The 21,374-nt window shown below is 37.4% G+C and overlaps 1 protein-coding gene across 2 annotated transcripts in view; it reads right to left on the reverse strand.

Annotated features, from left to right (window-relative positions):
- The window catches only part of lamb2 (laminin, beta 2 (laminin S)), a 52,206-nt gene extending 32,625 nt beyond the window's left edge, over nucleotides 1-19,581 (reverse strand). For both annotated transcript variants that reach the window (XM_007249859.4, XM_022677418.2), the window contains exons 1-2: nucleotides 19,351-19,581; nucleotides 17,965-18,045 (exon numbers count right to left, since the gene is read on the reverse strand). In XM_007249859.4, the coding sequence (XP_007249921.3) occupies nucleotides 17,965-17,995 (31 nt within the window). In that variant the 5' untranslated portion in view covers nucleotides 17,996-18,045; nucleotides 19,351-19,581. The remainder of the gene's footprint in view (nucleotides 1-17,964; nucleotides 18,046-19,350) is intronic.
- Nucleotides 19,582-21,374: the final 1,793 nt, after the last annotated feature.

Genomic DNA, 21,374 nt, shown 5'->3' on the forward strand with positions numbered 1-21,374 from the left:
TCTAAAAAGCGTTTATTTTGGTCAGTAACACAAAATGCATACCGGTCTTTCGCCTTGAAGCACAGCCGTCCGTCTGCATCAACTTTTCTTTTTCTGGATATTACGGGATAAACATGTCTCAATTCCACCCGCGAAGTTACACCTTCCCTCCGGCAGGGTTTCCACATCAATGACTACACTGCCGTGTAGTGGCAGTAAGCCGTAACTTTGCGGGTAATACAATCGACAAGCATTGTGGGAAATGTATTTTTTGGTCAAAGAACGCTTCTGACCTATTTATTATAGACACTAAGATTTTACAAGCTCTCGCGGGCCACATAAAAGGACGTGGCGGGCCACATTTGGCCCGCGGGCCTTGTGTTTGACACATGTGGCATAGGTAAAAAAAAATATATCAAGGCTCACAGTTGAAAACAAAAACTCGGGCATAACCTATACAAAGCTGTAGAATGGATCATTTCCATTATCCCAAAAATGTTATGTAACAGTCTTGACTATTATATTTATATTTATATAAGTACAAGGTAAGTGTCTGTACTGAATCTTATTATCAGCAGGAAAAATAGTATTGTGCCATTTTTTCACTCATTAATGTGTATGTTCTGTCATTAGAAACTGAAGTACAGCCCACATATAGGCCTTTAGAGTTTCTTCTTTTCTGAATAGAGTACTAATATTTGCATGCAACACATGACAAAAATCATAGGATAGCTGTATAGCAGTATAAATTAATCATTAAATGTTTTTTTTTTTAGGGAACAGCTTGGGAATAAGTTGTAGAAGTTGTGAGGTGTTATCTTGTGAATACTGGCCACAGTGGACAGCACAGTTAGTGGTAATGATGATGACCAGCAGCATCTAGCTAGAATTGTATATACAAACAGATAAACCACTATACGTGACATGGCAACTGTCATACAAGAGGTCAAGGTCAAGAGGCTTTTATTGTCATTATATCTGAATACATTTAACAAAATTACGTTCCTTCGGAACCGTGGTGCAACATGGAACAACAATACAATAGACAACATAAAGTACAAAAGTGTAACAATTGCAACACAGAACTATATCACTACAATAAATACAATAAATACAACAGACGAGAAAATATAACAGAAAGGGCAAGATTGTACAATGAAATGTGCATGGTAGAATAATACTGGTTCCTGACTTTTGGCATGTTACTTGTAATGTGCATTTATATTCATGTGTCCTTTGGGACACAAATAAAGTTTACAACAGATAAAAACTATTTAAAGTTCTGAAATAAATACCATGTGAAACACCAGTCAGTCATGGAGACCTGCTGTCTGAACAACGGGAGACTGGAGGCAGAACAAACTGAGCATTTGGAGCAGGTGCTTACACACACACACACACACACACACACAGTTGCCTTGACACACCCTAAAATATTTTATCAAGCCTTAATTAGCCCAAATAAGTGTAAAAATAATTCCAGAAAAATATTATAAAATCAATATGAACTGTAATAATCTAGTTTTAGAAGTTACATAAGTGGAAGTCTATAAGAAATAACAGATAACATCAGCGGAGACCTGTCTTCACACCAGACAGCTGTGTTTATCTGGCACCACACCACCTCTCACGCTGCTGCCAGGTTCACTACTTCATACACAAGCAGTACCCACATACACACAAACAGAGAGACACACACATAGACATAGACAGACAGACAAACAGACAGACAGAAGACAGCACACAAATTCACACACAGTAGTAAGACTCCATAAACCGCAAACACCCACCCACCCCACCTGCGCTCAGACTGACAGTTCTGGGAAAATAACAGAACACGCTGGACTTTCCCGCAAAGATAGCGCCAAACCCTAACACCAGGGAAAAAATCTATCTCTGCCCCTTTCCTGCAGTCAGTGCAACTCCCAACTGATAAATCCAGCTGCAGCAAACATCATTACTGAGAAACAGCAAATCTCGCCTCGGGAATTTAATCTAATCTCCCTAACAGTGAAATTAAGCAGGAAACTCAGATTACTAAAGAGTGGAAATGAGGAAATATGGGCTTTAATGGAGTGAGACGACTAGCTTCATCTGCTTCAGCTTCCCTTTCCTCTGATTAATCCAGCACAAAGTGGGTGGTAAGAGTGAGCGAGAGATATGGACAGAGGCTCAGTGAATAAAGAAGGGGTACTTTCCCTTAAACATGTCTAGGCCTTTTCAGGATACTGGAGGGGGAACTTTAGCCCTCATACAGTATCAATGTGACCTTTGTATCAAGTGATACTTAAAACATTCTAAAGTTTAGACAAATAGTGAAACTTGTATCTAAAGTAGGGCTATTGAGACTGGTCAGTAAAATATGTTTTATGTAAAATGAGATATTTCCAAACATTACCGTTGTTTATTACATTAAACAACAATTATAAATTAGGTGAACATTTGTGGGCACATGTACATTCAAATGAGTTTGAGTTGAATCTGTTGAGACAAACTGTTTGCATTTTGGGTGTGTCCTTCAGTTTCTGACACTCACCATCAGTGTGTAGTCATTCCCCCTGGGGCTACCTTTGGTAACTTGTATATATATATATATATATATATTGTATATTATGATTAACTAATATTATAATTAATAATTAATATTATAATATTATGATTAAATTAATCATCAAACACAATCAGAAGATTTTCAATAGTTACAGACTTTTTTTTTTTGTAATTAAAGAAAAAAAAAACAACTATAAACACCTGTGATCAAGCTAATTTCTGCCCACATAATTAGCTGATTTTCAATCAAACGTCCAGCTCAGAAAAGATCTGAGGAGCAGGTCAGGCAGGCTGGCTATCTCCCAGCTACTCTGCCAGTCTCTCCTTACATGGACAAGAGGCTGAGGAATGTAGGAGGACAGCTGGCAGGGGAGAGCTAACAAAGCCCTGCTGTTGGCTTACTGTCAACCCTGAGGAACATAACTCATAACTAGAGTTCTTCACTCAGCTGTTTCGCAGAAAGACATGCAGTGCAGTAACCTGTCGAGCTCAAAATATCAGAATACACTGCCAACTGCAAGGTCCTTAACAAGCATTTATACACAGTAAAAGACTTGTAACTTAGTATAGCTGTCAGCCTTTAAATGTTAGCCCAATTTTGATGTCTTGGTCCTGGACTGGGTTGAACTGGTAATGTGTCAAGCTAAACATTGCCGATTTTACATGACAACAACTAATGTATAACCCGTCAATCAACATGCTACCATGGAAACACAAAGGACAAAAATTTACATTCTATGGAAGCAATATTTTTAAAATACATGGAAGCAGCAAATTAGCAGAAATTAACAATGAGTACAGTATGTTTCACATTTCCTGCTTTTGATTAATTGATTAATGAAATAAAATGAACATAAAACAGATAGAACAAGACAAAACATGGGCTCATACTGTCTGCAATAAAATACCAGTCAAAGAAAATGTAAGAAGATTTTTTATTTTTATTTCATACTGTCTTTCTGATTTGGGGTTGTTTTTGTTGAACCCAAAACTCAATTAAATAAAATGTAATAGCTATGTGTATATTTGCATTTTTTGTCTTGACATTCACTCACAATGACTGAACATGTGATGAAATTGAAATTTCATTTGTAATGTTATTTTCAGCCATGAAAGTGGACTAAAAATGCCTTACAGCCTTTAACAGCAGGGCCGCTGCTAAGGTTTTGGAGGCCCTAAGCATAACTGGTCAGGGAGGCCCCCCCCCAAAAAAAAAAACACACACAAACACAAAAGGTTTACGCAAAATTTTACTATTTATTAAAATTACACATGTAACTGTGAATATTTACAACGTTATAAGTAAGGCCAATAACAGTGAAGAACAGCACAAGAGTACTATTTATAATGTATAAATAATAAATGAAACGATGCATGTCTATTTTAAGCAGTGGACACGTCATTTACACAAGCCAGCCTTAAAGGTTATGAAATTATCGTTTATATTCGTGGTGTATTTATATCAGCCTGTCAAAATCTATAGAGCTGTCTGATCCTGCTGTCATACAGACCATTTGGATAGTGCACTGACGGCATTAGTCAATAGGTAGGCTACTCTGTTTATTAATTTTTTATTAAAGTCACTAAAAATCTTCAAACTACACTACTACTATTTGCAAACGTGCCACGTGCCTTGCAATACCCAGATTAGTTTCTAGTTAAGCGTTTAAAGCTACCAAATCAGCTAAGCCAACGTAACTAGCTCAGGCAACACCATTGAACATGAAGTAATCAAAACTATTTAAACCTTTATCATCGAAGTTACTCACCAGAAAGGGATGCATGGGCCTCATCTTTCTGCTTCTTTTTCTTCTTCTCAGCTCCAGACTCAAACCGTCGCTTCATAGTTGAATTACCATTTAGTAGCAACTTCGCGCGGTGAACTTGTCTCCTGCCAAACTCAAGTAGCCTTGCTACTTTAGTCAGGACTAAGGTTGCCAGATAAGTTACGATTTTTCATCCTATTTGTTTATTTTATTTTAAGTTTTTAACTTACACAAACATTGCACTGGACAAGTTTTTGTATAGAATGGCCACATACACTTTAAAAATGGTTAAACATGCGCAAGATTTAGCGCCTCCATGCATTTTTTGATTATTTATTTGACTGGAAAATGTCACATCTGGCAACAACCAACAGAGCAAACCGAGCCGTGCCATTTCAGGCAATAGGGGTGGGGGCATTATATTATGCACAAAAATAATAACGTGCCGCTTTTAAGTAGTAGAGTAGGTGCCCCATGCAATGTTTAAAGACAAAAAAGATGAGCGTATCATAAATAATTCACATTGGGTTTTAAATTTAATAATGTCATAATTTCAACACATTTCATTCTCAGTCAATTTGGCTCCCTGCAACTGCAAAATGGTTGAGGCCTAACGCTGGCTGCGTTGTCTGCGTATGCAGAGGGGCGGCCCTGTTTAACAGTTTATATTATTGGATAATAAAAGGATCAATCATATACAAAAAGGTCCTAAAATAGCCTTCTCTTAACACTGACAGCAAAAGTCATCTTGCAGGAAGCTCTACAAAAAAGCAGGAAAAAAGAGACCACTAAAATGATTTTACCAAATTGAAAACCTCTGGAATATAATCAAGAGGAAGATGGATGATCACAAGCCATCAAACCAAGCTGAACTGCTTGAATTTGTGCACCAGGGGTGGCATAAGGTTATCCAAAAGCAGTGTGTAAGACTGGTGGAGGAGAACATGCCAACTTGAAAACTGTGATTAAAAACCAGGGTTATTCCACCAAATATTAACTCTTAAAACTTTATGAATATGAATGTGTTTTCTTTGCATTATTTGCGGTCTGAAAGCTTTGCATCTTTCAGCAATTTCTCATTTTCCGCAAATAAATGCTCTAAATGAAAATATTTTTATTTAGAATTTAGAAGAAATGTTGTCTGTAGTTTATAGAATATAAAACAACAATGTTCAGGCCTGTACAGTATAATAACACAGTGTTATAACAATTTTGACTACATTATTGTCATACGGGATAACAGGAACTTCTTGCTTTATCAAAACACCTACAAAATAACTGATCTAAAATTGTAAAAATTATCGCCGCTTGATTGGTCAGGTGACTTGTTTTTTGCGTTACAACTTTTGTTTATGCACCAATGAGTGAAAAGAACAGGGCAAGTCTTTTTATTATTCTCTAAAATAAACTCCAGTCGCTTTTAGTGGTCCCTGCCCTACTGGGTCCAGAGGCAGCTCGCTATCTCTCCTGCTTTAAATAACAAGTGTAATGAGTTTGGACTAGACATTTCCCATCATGCTCTCTGGCCTCCTGTCTGCCCCGTCTCGGCTAATCTCCCCGACATGAGCTGGAGGTTGAGACAAAGAGAGGGCTTCTCTCGCTCTTCCTCTCGCTCTCTCTGTCTGTTGCCATCCTAAATCCTCTCCTCAAGTTTTCAATCCAGCTCACGTATCTCTCGCCCCCTCCCCTCCCCTCCCCTCCCCTCCCCTCGCTCCACCCATACCCCTTCCCCTTTCTCTGGTATGTGTTGTGCTCTTCTGTCCTCAGTTCCTGCTGCTTTGGGCTTGGCTTGGCACCATGTGCCAGGTGGGGATTATCACTGCTGGGCCTGTTTGATGCTTTTGTTATAAAGTTGGACACCGGTGGGTCCTTTTTCTTTTCTCCTTCAGCTCAAGAGTCAGCTCAGCTTTCAGGGGAGGACAGTTCTGCCACAGTGTTCAGAACGAGAATAAGAAAAGAGCCCCCCTCCACTTACACTAGAGAGTTAGTCGGCTCTTGGCGACACAGCACCGGGCTCTGTCTGCAGAGTAGTGGGGAAATGTGACACTTACACAACACATTCTCCAACTGCTGAGCAACTGAGAAAAGCCTGGCACTTCCTAAACAGTTCATCCTGAGAAGCTCCAGCATCCCTCACAAACACACCATCCGACCCGGATGTGAGTGAGACGGTTAAGCGGAAATTGTCACTAAAAGGACAATTACAGTGTGTGTCAAACATTGACAATGTTTCCTCCTTAAACCCTCCCCCCTAATGAGGTAAACATCTCACTCTCAGCGCACCCACTCAAGTGTTTTTTTTTTCCTTTGAAGTGTCTACTGAAAGTGACGGTGAGCCCAAAATTAAAGTGACACTGTCAGAAACGTCAGAAATCTGTTCCTGTGGATTTACTCTGTAGTCCAAAAGCAAGCTAAAGTGTCACAGAGAGCAAATGCGGGATGATTAAGCATATTGTTTATGGATGTCCCAATTTAATCCATTGGGTCTGGACTGTGCCTGATCCAGGCACATTTAAATGGGAGTCAATATCATCTACTTATTTTATTGTTCTTTTATGCTCAAAACATTTGTTTCTGCTTTTTGTTTCCTTTTATGGCTTATCAAACAAAAACTAGCATACCATAGCATAGCCTAGCCAAATTATGTCTGAACCAGATCCCCCAGCTTCCCTTAAAGCATGAAGCTCCATCAGCTTCCCCACAGTATAGCCATTGAGGAGCTTTCTCCATCCAGCCCATTTCTCTGTTTGGCTTAGCATTTGCCTTGTTTATTCTTGCTTCCATTAACATGTATAGGTACCACTTTAAAATGAGGTTTATAAATAGTTCATAAAGGAGTTTATTAATGTTATTAATAAGGTTATAAACCATTAATATGCAGTTATGCAGCAATTATGCAGCTTGATTCTACATTCATTTATACTGTTAAACCTCAGATATTTCTAAATGCGTATCTTATGCGTATCTTTGTCTTTTCCATCAGTCATCATTAACATATCAAAGATACACATTAAAGTCTACACAACTTAATTTATAATCATCAATAAATTAATAAACTTATTTTGAAGTGGTACCCATGTAAACATACACACAAAGTGATTCAACTGTAGTAATAACATCCAACATATACTGTCAAAATATGACACTATACTGATGTCTTTAACATGTTTCGATTTATGGTATAAAAAAAAAAATCATGTTATCTGAACTGGTTTGAAACCAGGTCCTTCTTTAGGGTTGGAGAAGGAATTTTGAGAATTTCTGTCCGGAAGTGTGAATGCTCTGAGGACACAGGATTGATGGAATCCAGAAGTCCTGATTGCGTGCTGAGCCGAGGAAATGTACCTGCTGTGGATGACCCCTGACCTTCCCATGTGAGGTACTGTCAAATTTCTAACCCTAGGAATACTACAAATAACCACCTGCTCCATCTGTGAGCGTGAAGCTGAACTGGGGGCTTGAACGCTTTCCACAAAAGGCAAGCCTGAGACATTTCCTATTTGTAGCCCTGTTCCTATTTCTTTCTGTAGCCTTACCCACTCAGGGGGTTGTATGTGGGCCCAGTTCCTCTCTTTCAAAATTCCACACCAATACTCATATTTAAAGACCTTTATTGATCCAAAGAGAAAATGCAGAGTACATTATTAGTATCATAGAGGTTTCTGACAATTTAAGCATTGGTATTAACCGGTAAGGGTTTTATACAAACAAGATTTATCTAGTAGACTAAATTATTTCTTTTTTTTCTGAGATATTTGATTTAAGGCTGTAGACCACTGGGACTGCCCAGTGTGGTCATAAACTGTAATATCTCTAAAACTGTGTAATAATCCTGGAGTATAATGGGTTAACAGCGTATTACAATATGTGCAACATAAATTAGGGTATACCTTTACACTTTATGTACAGTACTATTTTAGAGGTAATTCAGGCTTCGGGAAATGAGGTGGGTGCTAATTTCTGCCCATAGGCCAGTCTTCAAGTCTGCTCAACTGTTGTAACCCTGCTGCTATTTTCAGTTCTACCTTCAGCTATCTATCTACACCTACCGTCTCTCTTCTTCCAGTACACTAAAGGAAGATTTAGGTTCTAAATGAGACACATACAGAGGCACACATATAAAACAAACGATAATATACTTAAGATTATTTTTTCATTTGATTTTGCATTTCAAAATTAAAAGCAAATTTTTTCGATGTTCTGTTCTTCACCTCATTTGCTGAGCACTCTGGCCCAGACTACTGCCTCCAAAGACACTGAGCACTTAGAGAGCCATCACATTCTCTCAATTTATCTACTATTGTCATTTCAATTAAGATGAGTTTCTCTAAAACACAATGATTAAACTGTAACAGAGGCCAAAAACAATATGTAGTGTGGAATGGTAAAACAGGACATATTACACAATCCGTAAGGCAATTAGCATTTGCCAATATCCAGAATATGCTCATAAATGTATACTGTGTATCATAATAACACAAAATATTGAGTGTTTTTGGAACTGTTAGAACAGCTTATCTCCTGAGAGAACCTAGAATGATGATCTTCCATGATTAGTAAAAGAACAATTTATTGTCACACGTTGTAAAGATGTAAGTTGCCTTAAAAAGTTTTTTTTTTTATGTGCGACAAGTTGACCGAGATTGTGGTGTGAAACAGGAGATGTGAGCCAAATATACAAGTTCATGGTGATTTTAACAAAGAAAACGGTAAGTTTTTAAATATATTCACAAGAGGGTCGCCGCAAGGCCAATTCTCCTTATTGTTTTACTCTTTTCCTACAAACCAGGGCCTGCTACAAGCAGACGCTGATGCCTAAATACTTCGCAGAGTTTCATTTCCTCCGAGAGAGTTTTTTCTAACTGAGTACCCCAGCCGGGCATTTACAAATTAAACCCTGCCCTGACTACACCAAAAACTATTCTTTTTCAGGTAAACAAGAACCTCAGGCCTTTCTCCCTCCCTGAAGGTGGATGACATGACAACTCAACACTGTATCTATAATAACCTTCCTATTATTATGCAATTTAACCTCTTCCTCTCCACCAATTGGATCTATCCTACTAGGCAAAGCAGCCCTGGGGTCCCTTTGCCTTCCTTTTCATATACAATACAGTTCAAACGACAACTTTAACTGTACACATCAAAACACTGTTCTGGGTCGCTTCTAAACTCATTATTAATTCAACTGTTCCTTTTATAAAGAATGATGCCATGTTGTCCTTTTAAGGAGAAGCAGCCCTGGGTTCCCTTTGCCTCCCTTTTGCAACTCTGACCTTCTATGCAATAGGATTAAAAGGTAAATAAATACAATGACACTCTTGTGCTAGAATACCTTGCCACATCAAATACATCCAGAAGGCTTAGTGTCATGGTGTGGGGTGCAATTTTTAACAATGCCAGATCATCTTTGGCCTTTTCTATCTGCACACTTCAGGGTGCTCTTCCAACAGGACAATTCTCGTCCACATACTGCTACTGTTGTACATGCATTACACACTGCTTCTGCATGTGTAGCTCAATAAATAATGCCCATATCCTTCAAAATAGCATTGCAATCCGACACCTTCTTCTGGGTGTAACCCACCATTCTTTATGATATGTGTATATTTCTTATTGAGTGTTGTTTGTGTTGCAGTGAAACAGAAGTTAGCAAGTCTAATGCCTCAGGGGCAACTTCTTTTCATGGTTAGCACAGAGCATTCATACATAATACAGTTCAAATGACAGTTTTAACTGTACAAATCAACACACTGTTCTGGGTCGCTCATAAACTGATTATTAATTCAACTGTTTCTTTTATAAAGAATGATGTTTTATGTTGTCCTTTAACTGACAAGGCAATTCAACACTATATCTATAATACTCTTTATATTATTAAGCAGTTTAACCTCTTCCTCTCTACAACTTAACAAACAATCATTTCAGCATTTTGCCTACATCTAATCTTGTCTACTAACACATAACAAAGAAAGAAGAAAGAGAAAGAAACCACAGGTTCTTGTGAGTTCAGGAAGATTGTCAAGATTAAGTCAAGTTTTTAGCACATGGGAAGATCTAAAACAAATTAAATCCAGTATGCATTCTACAGCTATGGAAAAAAATTAAGAGACCTCTTTAGTTTCTAAATCAGTTTTCCTGATTTTGTTATTTATAGGTATATATTTGAGTAAAATTGTTGTTTTATTCTATAAACTATGGACAATATTCCTCCCAAATTCCAAATATAAATATTGTCATTTAGAGATTTAATTTGCAATAAATGAGAAATGGCTGAAATAACAAAAAAAAAAGATTTCTGATCTTAAATAATGCAAAGAAAACAAGTTCATATTTATAAAGTTTTAAGAGTTCAGAAATCAATATTTGGTGGAATAACCCTAGTTTTTAATCACAGTTTTCATGCATCTTGGCATGTTCTCCTTCACCAGTCTTACACACTGCTTTTGGATAACTTTATGCCACTCCGGGTGCAAAACTTTAAGCAGTTCAACTTGGTTTGATGGCTTGTGATCATCCGTCTTTCTCTTGATTATATTCCAGAGGTAAAATCAAATAAACTCATTATTTTTAAGCGGCCTCTTATTTTTCTTCCAGAGCTGTATATGTGTAAACTAGACTACAGAACAAAAAATGTTGACTTTGAATAGCGTGACATGATACGTTTGACATATTGCCCATCCTATTCATTCCAGACCTATTCAAACAAACACAAATCCAACTAGTTCCCTAACAGATTTGTCTGCATTTATGTTAAGCAGACACACTTCAGACACACAGCTAATGAATCACTGACTTAGTCTCCTTATGTCCAGGTCTAATTACAGGTGCTCTATGACCCTGCGTAAGGTACTTGTTTGAAAGCCACACCAAAGGCCTACCCATTGTTCATAGGTGAGTGGGTTTTACAAGCTGTTAACTCTGCTCTGTCATTACATACTGTGAGAACAGTGGGAGGAGAGGTTCAGGCTATTTAAACTGACAGAAGGCAGGAGCAATAGAGGGGAAACCACCAAATGCATCATCTTTAACCCTTAAATGTCACTATTATAGTCAGCTACAGAATGTAAACTGATTAAACTAGTGAAATTCTCAACTGTATCTATTTAAAAATCAGAGGAATCTGTCTAACATGCTGCTTCTAAACCTTTAATAATTATTCAACTTTCAATAAGTGAATATTTAAGTGTTTACAAATAGATATTTTGAATAGTTTGATTCTCTAATAAGCCTCTTTGCACAGAATCCTAATGCTTATGGTAACAAATAAGGGCTCACTCTACTCAAAGATAAATGAATCTGAATTGCTGCTTAATTTTATTATCATATGAATTTGTAGAGCAACGAGAGACAAAGCATCCATGTATCAGTGTCTAAAATAATCTCACATAGTCTATTTTTCTCCAAACAAAAAGATTGATGTATAAATAAATAGGATGAAACTGAATTTAAGCCATTTAAGTTGGGGTGTAAAAAATATTTCTATATTGCAATATTTTGTTAAGCAATTTTGTAACTATTAATTTAAACTCCCAACATTCCAAAAAGCTATTTATTGTTATTTAGTCAACTTAACCCAAAACTTCAATTTGGAAAGGATCCTGGGTCCAGAAATCATTAAGCCAAAACCTTCTGAAATGAAAATGAAATCAAACTGTTGCTCTAACTGTGGTTATAATCCATATAAACAGATTTTCTGACAATAGTTCTAACATCAATTAAACAAAGACACTGTCACTGAGTCAAGGCATATTGTTACATGTTCTGCTCTTTTTCTAAATGCCAGGTTGAATAGCAGTTTCAGTGGTATGAGCTGATAGATATGAAAGAGAGATGACGCTGATGCAGCCTGCACCTGTCCTTAATCTGCAGAACAGTTCAGTTCACTCTGTATTTTCTTAAGGGAGATGCAGTACAGACAGGGGACTCCCCCTTCTTCCTGTCCAGAGAGAACAGTTTAAAAGAACAACATGCACAAGGATGTACAAGACAGAACACAAAGAGAAAACAGATGTTTTATACATCACCTGGACTTTATACAAAAAAAACATGACAAAGGAAAAAGATTAAAAGAAATAGAGAGAGTCGGTATCCTATAGACCATACCATGTTCTAAGCCATACAGATTTGTCTACACAAATAAAAAAAATTAAGATGGATTTGTGTTAAATTGTTTGACAGACATTTCGAGGCATGTACACTCACATGCCCAAAAGGAGTTGTTGGAATCAAATAAAACTATGTGTGTTAATATAAAGACAATTTACAGTATGTAAGTTATGACAATATTAGTGTGAAACTGCATTATTGAAAATATGTCCCGGCACCCTATTGCATGATTGCAAAAGCATGATTGAAGCACACACCACAAGACCTTTATACTTGAACTTGACTGTTTTTGGATTGCAAACATAATCCAGATTAGTCACTAAAAACACAATAAGTTCCAGTCCCTAGCAGTCCAGTTTTGTTGTTCATGACAACACTGCAATTAAAAGGAAAGGTAGCTGGTCGATGGACGACCAAGATAGCGCAATTTGTCAGTTCAGGCAATTTCAGTTCAGTACAGTGTCCCTGATTTCAAGAAAGCAAAATGTCATAGAGGCAGTGTCAGTGGTCTCTCACTAAGAGGTGCACTACCTAAAAACATCAGCTGAGAGACGTTTTTAGGTACTCAGACCACACCTGTGAACTGCAATTAGTGTATTTACTAAAATGAGATTACTGACAATCTCAGGCCACAGTTTTTTACCAATGGTAACCGAGCATCTCCCTCCTTAAATTAAAGAAGCAGATTTCAGATTGCAAACTTGTATTGGATGTTTTACTATGTTTTACAATTGACAAATAATTGCACACACAAGTTTTACAGTATTACATTTCAACAAAAAAACCCACAAAGGTCTGCTGTGGTTTTGTTCCAGCACACTTTTAACTTCAAAATATTTGTTTTCTACTCATGTGATGGATGGCAATGACTCATCTCTGGCTGGTGTCATGTTTAAAGCCTTCTGCAAGTGTTCTCCAGAAATACAGTAAAGACTCTATACGGGCAACAGGCAGCCAGTACAAAGTTAATCTCACTTCACACACACACATAAACTAGACATACACAATGGAGCATGTTTAGAAGAGATAGACCAGGCCTTTCATGCAAACTTTTTTTAATTGGGCGATATATTGTTCTACATAAAAACAGGTGAAAGACAGTGGTTCAGTTTGTGTTGTCTTTAAACCCTGTCCAATAGATAGATGTCATATTCTGTCTTTAGATCCAGCTTTTATGATTGCATTAAAATTTAACATTTCTTTTATAAATATGATAGTGTGTTTTTATATCATGACAGTTTTTCCAAAAAATTATTTAAATTATCACATCATATCACCTTGCCTACAGTATCACAATAAATAGTGATATATTGAATCATAAAGCCTGACATGTATTGTATCACTAAATTCTTTTTTAAAATTGTATTTCAATTTTTTTCTCATTTTCTCCCCGATTTACACAACCAATAAACCAACCCTTTCATAAGGACCCCCCCTATCACTAGTGATGCCCCAACACCAGGAGGCACATGCCTCCTCCGATACATGTGAAGTCAGCCACCTTCTCTTTTTTAACTGCTGCTGATGTAGCATTGAATCACTAAATTCTTACTGATACACAGCCCCAATAATAAACAATATTATTGTATGTCTATATTGTTTGATAAGTCAATATCATAATTATCTTGACTGGCCAAAGTAACTCAAAACAGATATAGACTCTTCCCTCTATCTGACTGCTGAAAAATGCTGAAAATGTTGTTTTATCTGATATAAAACCTGACTCCTTAATTCTCTCTCTCTCTCTGGTTTTCTCCACACGTTTTTCTCTCAGCCAATCTCAATCTTTCTCTCTCCCTCTCACCATATTCAAATACTTTCCCCTCAAGGGAGAAACCTTATTCAATACTACTCTCCCTCCCATAAACAGAGCTATTCCTGCCCTCAACACATTTCTTTTCATTATTTGACCCTGTCCACACCTCCTCCCCTCTGAGCTCTATCAGAGACACTACTGGCTGCCCTATTGTTCTGCTGGGCTCAGTTCCGGAGGGCTGTTTCAGACCGGGATCATTCTGCGGGCTCAGGCCTGTGCCAAATCTCTACCTGTCCCGTTCCCTCTCAGCCCACGTCTGCACTCTGCCAGAGAAGGTGGAGGGTAAACATGCTGAGGATAGAAGGATAGAGGGTGGAGGAGTGGAGGAAGCAGACTCCTCTACTCCACTCAGCACTAAAGCTGCACCTTTCAAAAAGGGATTTGCCAACGTAAGCCCTCCTGCGTTTTATGTTACTTTTCATCAGTTCTTCTCCATCCTTTCTTTTCTTTGTAGCATAAACACAGGTCTGAGACGTGTTGCTCTTTCACACTGTTGTCAATGCCAATAAACAGTCTAATCCTGATTATTACACCTTTTCTACCAGAGGTTTAAGAAAATATTGTTATTGTATCATACTGCAATATTTTGTTTTGCAATAATGTATCGATTAAAAAACAGTGTAGATTTTTAATCATTAGTTTACATGTAAAGATTGGTGTCAGATAGTGGTTAATACAGTGGTTTTGTTTAACCTCCGCCCACTGGATAAGCAGTGTTGTAGCAGTGTTGTTCACGATATACTGCCTTGCTTAAAGTTTCACAATATATTCAATCATAAGCCCTCTACCATGATACTGTCAGTCTGCTCATTCAGGACCATTGTTCTTCTAAAGACTTCATTTCCCAGCATTCTCAGCCCATGGACTACAATGACTTGGCTGAACATGTGACGCTGCAGCATTCAGCCTCGCCTACCTTCTGATAGCTCATTTCCCCCACCTGTTTTCACCTGTATAAATAGCCCTCTGTTTCCTTTGCTCCTCACCGAGTATTATCTAGTTTTCTAGCTCTGTTACGACGTGCTTTCCTTGCTTTCTTGCCTTCTTGTTTATCGGAAATGTCCACATCTGTATAAGTTGTGAGGTGTTATCTTGTGAGTGAGACTCAACAATGGCCAGCATGCTCATGGCAAGACGATGTGAGTTATTAGAGTTTGAGTGAGGCCTGATAGTCGGTGCCAGATGGATTGGACATTTCTTTTTCGAAGTTGTGTGGATATTTAACATTCCTTGATCTACAGTGCACAGCGCAGTGGGTGGTAATGATCACAACATGACATCTGCCTAGAGTTGCCTGTGCGAACAGACAAGCAACTCACAAAAAATCACAACCACAGAATTAAAGAATAAAATAGAAAAAGAATAGAATACTACAAATAGATTTTCACACAGATTTGTTTAAACATTTAAATGTTTCACACTGATCGACATGTTAGGTCATTTCATGTGACAGCTTGATTTGTTGAGGAAATCGAATAAATCCAATTACAGTTAACACATCATCACGGCCAGATGTGTGTAAAAGGTCTCAGTCACATGACTCATGTCTGATTGGCTCAAAGAACTCTAATTTAACTCAGACAGTCACAAGACAGTAAATGTAACTGGAACTAAATGTGTCTCAGCATCTGCTGACCCTCACCCCTCACCTCCCACTACGCTCATTAGAGCTGTACTCCACCAAAAATAACACTCAGCCATAATCATCCCTGTCTCCGTTCTGCTCCCCCACCTTCTATCTACACATTCTCTCACACCATATGCCAGCTTTATCATCGAACTCTCACTGAGAGGCCTTTACCAGCCTTGAAGCTCATTACTTACAGACAGTAATGTCAGATTATTACAAAGAAAAAAAAACAAATGAACTGATTAGATATACGGAACAGCAGTGTTAAAACTAAACATTCTTTGCTAAACTATTGGGGTTTTTCCATTTAAATCTGTGGAAGAACTCTATAATGTGCTTTACGGAACCTTTAAGATTTTTGGGGGGGAAAAAAGGATTGTTAAAGCACCATAAGAGGTTCCTCTACAGTTTCAAACTGAAGAACCTCTAATAGGGATCTCTTAAATATTAGAGAACACACATTCTAAAACCCACATATGTTCATAAACCTTATTCCTTTAATGGTACTCTTTACTCTTTAACCTCCAAAGGTATAAATAAAGCATTGTGCAAAAAATTCCTAGGACATCTAATAAAGTGAGATGACAAATAGCGTGACATTTTCAAAGATCTTCCCACCTAATACCTAGTTTTTATTTAAATTTAAATAAATGTACAGTATTTGTAAGTATAAAACAGTGTGTAGCTGTCAACAGCCACCAGTGACACCAATGAGTTTCCAGAATGTAGTAGCTAACCACAATCTGCAGAAAAACAGCCAGTGTTCAGTTCTCATTGTCATTTAGCTTCAGCTTCACCATGGCCTCTTCACCTCCTGTTCCCCTTTTAGTGTTCCAATAAATTCATTTCAGCTGCTAATTGGGACACTTAACGGATAAGAGAGCAGACTAATTGACAGCGTGAGGGGGCCTCTTACATCCTGACTGGGGGTCTCAGGGAAACAGTTAGTAGGGTAAGGTTTAGGATAGGAGGTTTTGCCCATAAAGTTTGTCCAGTTACAGACTGGGCCACCAACAGGTGGGCTGAAAAATCTGCTTAAAATAATGAACAGAAAATGACAAGCATGCAAAAAGAACATACTCTAAATTTAAACAAAGTCCTAAAGTCTATGCTATCTGTTTGAAATTAAATAAAAAGAAAAAGAAAAGTAGTTTCTTGATACATTTATTAAACTGGTGTGTCTAAAATCATAAATGTGTACTTGGTGCTGGAAGTGGGAATACATACTGACTACAACTGATTAAGACGTACTGACATTAATAACATGCTTATGCAATGTAATTGATACAGCCAATCACCAGTCTAGATTAAAAAAAGAACTACCCAGACTGTGGGGGTGGAACAAAATGGTAGTTTTTTAAAGACTAAAGGTTTTGAACTGTGGACTTAGATCGGCTTATATATTAAAAATTAAACGGTTAAAAAACTGTCTATGGCTCACTCAGTGAGCCCCCTTCACTCTCTTTTTTTCTCTCACTAACACACACACACACACACACATGTCACACACACATATTCTCCATGGGTGGTAAGTGTAAAACTTCAGCTTTACCATTTTTAAATACTCATAAAAGCTTCCCTGGACTGAAACAGCAAAGGACTCAGTCCCAACTTGGATGAATTACATGAAAACTTTTCCCACACGTTCTCTCAAATAAAGGGTTTTGTGTAGCTACACTTTAAAAACTTTAAAGTCTTTATTTGGTAGTAATTGTAAAAAACGACCATAACAATCTGATAACAATCTGTTACAACCCAATATAGAGATCAATCCAAGTTCTATTCTCAAAATGACTTACTGATAAGTATAACATGCACTGCTTATGCTCACACACATCTACTAAACCTGGTATTTAACTGACAATCTGATTAAGGTGTTTCTGAGCGGGGAAAACATACATCTTCGCTGGAATAAAGCCATAAAAGAATGAAGAAGAATGGTGGGGTTTCCAAACCCTTGTTAGAACAAGGATGCTGCTTTAGATAGATGGTGAAGTGAGCATCACACTGAACACTTGCTTTAAGATGTTAAGATGTTCTTAATGCTAAAATGCTCCTGGGAAATAGAGCCCTGCTCTAGACTTATGGCTCATTAATTAAAATCTTGAACTTACCACAGCAAAACAACAGCAGTATAGTGAGCATCTCTTCAAGATGCTCTTTTACTTCCCAAAGTCAATCCTGGTTATCAGCACCTGTCAGCATTCAGAAAAACAGAAAACAAATCATAATGCACTCTGAATTCTGACTGAAATTAATGCTAGAGATGGGCTAAGGGTAACTTAAAGAGCAGTGGAAAAACATATCAGCTTCAAAACAGAACTTTAACATAGCTTCTTACATCCGTCAAATGATCTATCCACATAGGTACAGGAGATGCTAAAATGTGCTAAAGTCAATTATTCTCTTTTCAGGATCTTTTTAGGGTAAAATTAAATATTACAGCTTGTATGTGAGATGTATGAGCAAAATCAAAGCAGTGTCAAGTTCAGAACCAGAAGAACAGAATTACATTAAAGAGAATAACTAAAATTAGGATTAACTAGAATTAAGAGACAAAAAGTTTAGAAATGTAAAATGCATTAATGTAAACCTAAATCTTTTTTTTCTCAGAAAAATACCCCTGCCTGAAAGGAGGTAAATCTCAATATCTCTCAAGACCTAAGAGTCTTTTTAGGCTAAAACTATGAAAAATGAGAAGCAGAATGGCCAAACATCAACAATATGTGTCACCTATGAATTTAGACAAATCTTGAATGAACTTGAAGAGAAGATTTTAGACTTTTCCCAAAAGACTTTAGACTTTTAGACTAAAAACAGTCTAAAAACATATTTGTTTACCCGCTCTTTCCAAACCATTTAACTTGCTCTATTTTTGCAGTTTTAGTACTTTATTGTTTATTTATGTTTTGTATTTCGACTTTTTTATTCAAACTTCATTTTAATTCAAGTCTTTAACTTCAGATTTTTATTATTTAATTATTATTAATATTTTTTATTTTTTCTTAGTTTTCATTACTTTTTATTCTTTCAATTTCAAGGTCTTGTAACTTTCTTTTAACATTGTTTTGTATTATGTCTTAAATCTCTCTGTAAGGTACTTTGAATGGCCTCTGTGTATAAAGTGAGCTATAGAAATAAATGGACTTGTATGTTTTGTTTTCTATTTCAAAGGCACAGGTATTCTCGTCTGCTCAAACAACAAAAAGATTAAAGTTTAACACCTGTTACATTTTCTTTGCAATGTCTACTTTCTAAAGTGCAGGAGAATTTGTTTTTACAATAGTTAAACTGCTATTATTTATCATTTAAAAATACCCTGGTGATGAAGACTAAAATTAACCACATTAAACTGCAGAATATGAAACAGATATTGTGTAGTTACTGACACACACAGAGACCAGGCTACAGCACAGGTTAATAACTGAGGAACTGTCAGTAATTTCTCAGAGAGAGGGAGAGAGTAGAGAGTAGCTGTGCTGTGGATCAGCTGTACTCACGCTGTGTTGACCCTGCAGTGTTTCTCAGTCATGGAGGAGCTGTGAGCTGTAACTCCGCTCCACTCGTTGAAGTTGTGCGGAGTTTACTGAAGTCCTGCTGACTCTCTGAAGGACTGAGGGTCTGTTAGAAGTCCTGAGGTGGAGAACTGAGACCTGGGCGCGTGCTCCTCACGGTTCCTCGCTCAGGCTGAGGAGGGTCTGGTGTGAAAGGCGGCTGAGCAGCTTCTGAAACTCTGACTGAGAGTCCAGTTCAGGTTTTTCCTCAGAGACCAGTCTCTCTCTCTCTCTCTCTCTCTCTCTCTCTCTCTCTCTCTCTCTCGCGGGTGAGCGCGCGAGTTTAAACCAGGAACGCGCACTGGAGACAAAACTCTGGAAAAATTTAAGAGACCTCTTCAGTTTCTGGATCAGTTGCTATTTATAGATATATGTTTAAGTAAAATGAACATTGTTGTTTTATTCTATAAATTATTGAACATTTCTCCCAAATTCCAAATAAAGTCCCGTTTGCAGTTTAAGCCATGTTGGGGACCAATGTTGTGCCAGTTCACAGCTTTTCTGAACTAGTTCATGTTCAGTTCATACATGCTCAAAGTGAACAGTTCACGTTCAAAGTTCACAATTTTAATTCTGAACTAGTTCAAAGTTCAGTTCATTTTACTTTTTTCGTGAGATATTCAAATAAATACTTTTTTTCACACTACAAGCTAGAAATCATTATACGTTCTTTGAAACTGCTCATTGTACTCATCATTTGCTCATGACACTGCAATTGTGGGTTTCTTACCAGGTGATGAAACTTGCAGCAGTACAGACAAGGTAGACCCATTCTATACTTAGTGCAATGAAATCTACCAGCATTTAATAAAAAAAAGAATATGTAATATGAAATATATATATTTTTTTATTGCATCTCTCTCTCCGCGTGCCAGCGATAATACAGGAGGGAGGAACTTTCTCTCGTTGCTTTCAAAAGAGAAAACAGATGTCACTCAGTTTTCAATAGAAAACAATTTCCAACGTTCATTTACAGTGGTGTCTGCCAATCATGACACATAATGTGAACTAATTCACGTTCAAGTTCTTTATAAAAAAATGTGTTTCGTTCAGTTTAACATTCACGAACAAATGAGCGTGTTCAATTAACGCGTTCTTTTGACCTCGTTTACGCACAACACTGTTGGGGACACAGCTAACATGTGGAACAAAGTGCTTTGGTCAGTAAGACCAAAATTAAACTTTTTGGCCAAAATGTAAAGGGCAAAACGCTAGCGCAGGTTAGTTGTATCCTCAACATAGCTTTCACTCTTCCATAAAGACCACATTTGTGCAGTGCACGACTAATAGTTGTCCTGTGGACAGATTTCCCCACTGAGCAGTGGATCTCTGCATTTTGTCCAGAGTCACCATGGCCCTCTTGGCTGCATCTCTGATCAGTGCTTTCCTTGTTCGGCCTGAAGGTTAGGTGGACGGCCTTGTCTTGGTAGGTTTACAGTTGTACCATACTCCTTCCAATTCCGGATAATGGATTGAACAGTGCTCCATGAGCTTGGGAAATCTTTTTATACCATGTACCATTTTATACCTGCTTTACACTTCTCCTGTCTGGTTTGTTCTTTGGACTTCATGATGCTGTTTACTCCCCAATATTCTCTTAACCGACCTCTGAGGCCGTCACAGAGCAGCTGTATCACACTTTTCAGTTTTTTTATTTAAAAAAAATGTTTTGAATCATGCATAATTTTCTTTCCACTTCACAATTCTATACCCCTTTGTGTTGGTCTTTTACAGTAAAATTCCAATGAAATATATTTATGTTTATGGTTGTAATGTGACAAAATCTGGAAAAGTTCAGGGAGTATGAATACTTTTGCAAGCCACTGTATTATCATTAGATCATTGGCATTTAATGCTTTTAGAATGAGACTAACATTGTTTATTGCAATCATTTCTGGGACTATATATCGTCCACAAAAAAATTGTTATCGTGGCAGGACTACTGTGGAGGAACCTCTTATGGTGTTTTA

Source organism: Astyanax mexicanus, chromosome 13 (assembly GCF_023375975.1).
Source record: "Astyanax mexicanus isolate ESR-SI-001 chromosome 13, AstMex3_surface, whole genome shotgun sequence".
Lineage (NCBI taxonomy): Eukaryota > Metazoa > Chordata > Actinopteri > Characiformes > Acestrorhamphidae > Astyanax > Astyanax mexicanus.